General features: G+C 38.3%; 1 protein-coding gene across 1 annotated transcript in view; it reads left to right on the forward strand.

The window, feature by feature from the left end:
• LRRC2 (leucine rich repeat containing 2) overlaps positions 1-1,167 on the forward strand; it is a 35,786-nt gene extending 34,619 nt beyond the window's left edge. The window contains exon 8 of the mRNA XM_006868812.1: positions 1,118-1,167. Within this exon, the coding sequence (XP_006868874.1) occupies positions 1,118-1,167 (50 nt within the window). The remainder of the gene's footprint in view (positions 1-1,117) is intronic.
• Positions 1,168-1,461: the final 294 nt, after the last annotated feature.

Here is a 1,461-nt window from a genome sequence, read left to right on the forward strand (position 1 = left end):
TGAATATCCACAGACAAGTGGATATTATTCCACAACCTCCTAAAATGCTGTTGGATTAAGTTCCAATCAATACCTGGCTGGTTTTGACTTACACATCTGACACTTTCTTAAGGTTAGATCTGTGTATGGCAGGGCATAGGTTTTGATGTTTAAAAATGTGTTTGTTTTCTTTTCTTCATATGGTGTCTTTCCTCATTTTCCTCCTTCCATCAGACTTTTCCATCACACTAGTGTCTAAGTCACTCTCTGAGCCCATTGTTGTTGTTGGTTCCAACTCATACGACCCTGTATAGGGTTTCCTGGGAGCGGCTGGTGAGCTTGAGCCACTGATCTTACTGTTCAAACCGACCTTGTTGTCCAGTGTGTTAACCTGCAACACCACACAGGGACTCCGACACATAAATATCAGGAGAAAAGTAGATAGTTATTCCACAGTGCCTCTAACCTTGGGATGATTTCTGAATTATGGGGAAGAGATGTCCCCAGTGGTCTTCAAAGTTTAGTGAGCATCAGAATCACAGGGGGGCCCCACCACAGTCTTTTGGAGTCAGCAGATCAGGGTTGGAGCCTGAGAATGTGCCTTCTAACAAGTTCTCATGTTTGCCAGACTTTCCCTTGGACAAAATTTGACCTGTAAAAGGAGTCAGTGACTAATGGGAAGAGCAGGGTTGAGAGATTTACTTATTAAAATTGTGCTTGGTTTAGGACTAGCTCAAACCTTTCTTAGAAACCATATTTTTTTCCACCTGACATTCATAGACCCTTGTTCTTAGTCATCAATTTTTATCTTGTCAACTTTTATTACTATAGAGAATTTCTAATTAATGGAGAGTAGTTTCTAAGATCCTGGTGGAGCTGTATTTGTTTGTGTTTCAAGTTAACTGGTGAACTTGCAAAAACAACAACAAGCCTCAATTCGTTTTATCTGAGACCTAAACATTTCTAAAGCTTGACTACGCTTTTGTGATGATGACTCAGTGGCGATAAAAGTGTCATCTCTACATTTAAAACATGAAGTGGTGGTGATTTGTGGGTTGACATAGGCCCTGGTATGTATTTACATTTTAAAATGAGATGATTAAAGTTTGAGTACATTTTTTTCCCCTTTTTGTTACAGAAAATGTTCCCAGCTATACCACGAAAGTATCTTTTAGCCTTCAGCTTTGATATCACCCATTGAAAGACTACGAAATCATGCTATCTTGTGGCATTACTGTGTGTTATGGGTCCTGTCATACAGAAGTAACAGATTATGCTCTTGGATAAAGTCTAGAAGTGACAGTCATCATTGTTAGACAAGTAATATTTCAAATTTCAAATATATGAATACCTTCTTCCTTGGACTGGAGAACTGGCAAATGGGTGTGTATGTTGATAACTGCAGGTTCATTTGAACACAGTGCTTTCTAAGAAGTGTACATTTTAATATTTTAGAAAATATATTACATTAAAAAATTACCA

Source organism: Chrysochloris asiatica, unplaced genomic scaffold, assembly GCF_000296735.1.
Source record: "Chrysochloris asiatica unplaced genomic scaffold, ChrAsi1.0 scaffold00124, whole genome shotgun sequence".
Taxonomy (NCBI): domain Eukaryota; kingdom Metazoa; phylum Chordata; class Mammalia; order Afrosoricida; family Chrysochloridae; genus Chrysochloris; species Chrysochloris asiatica.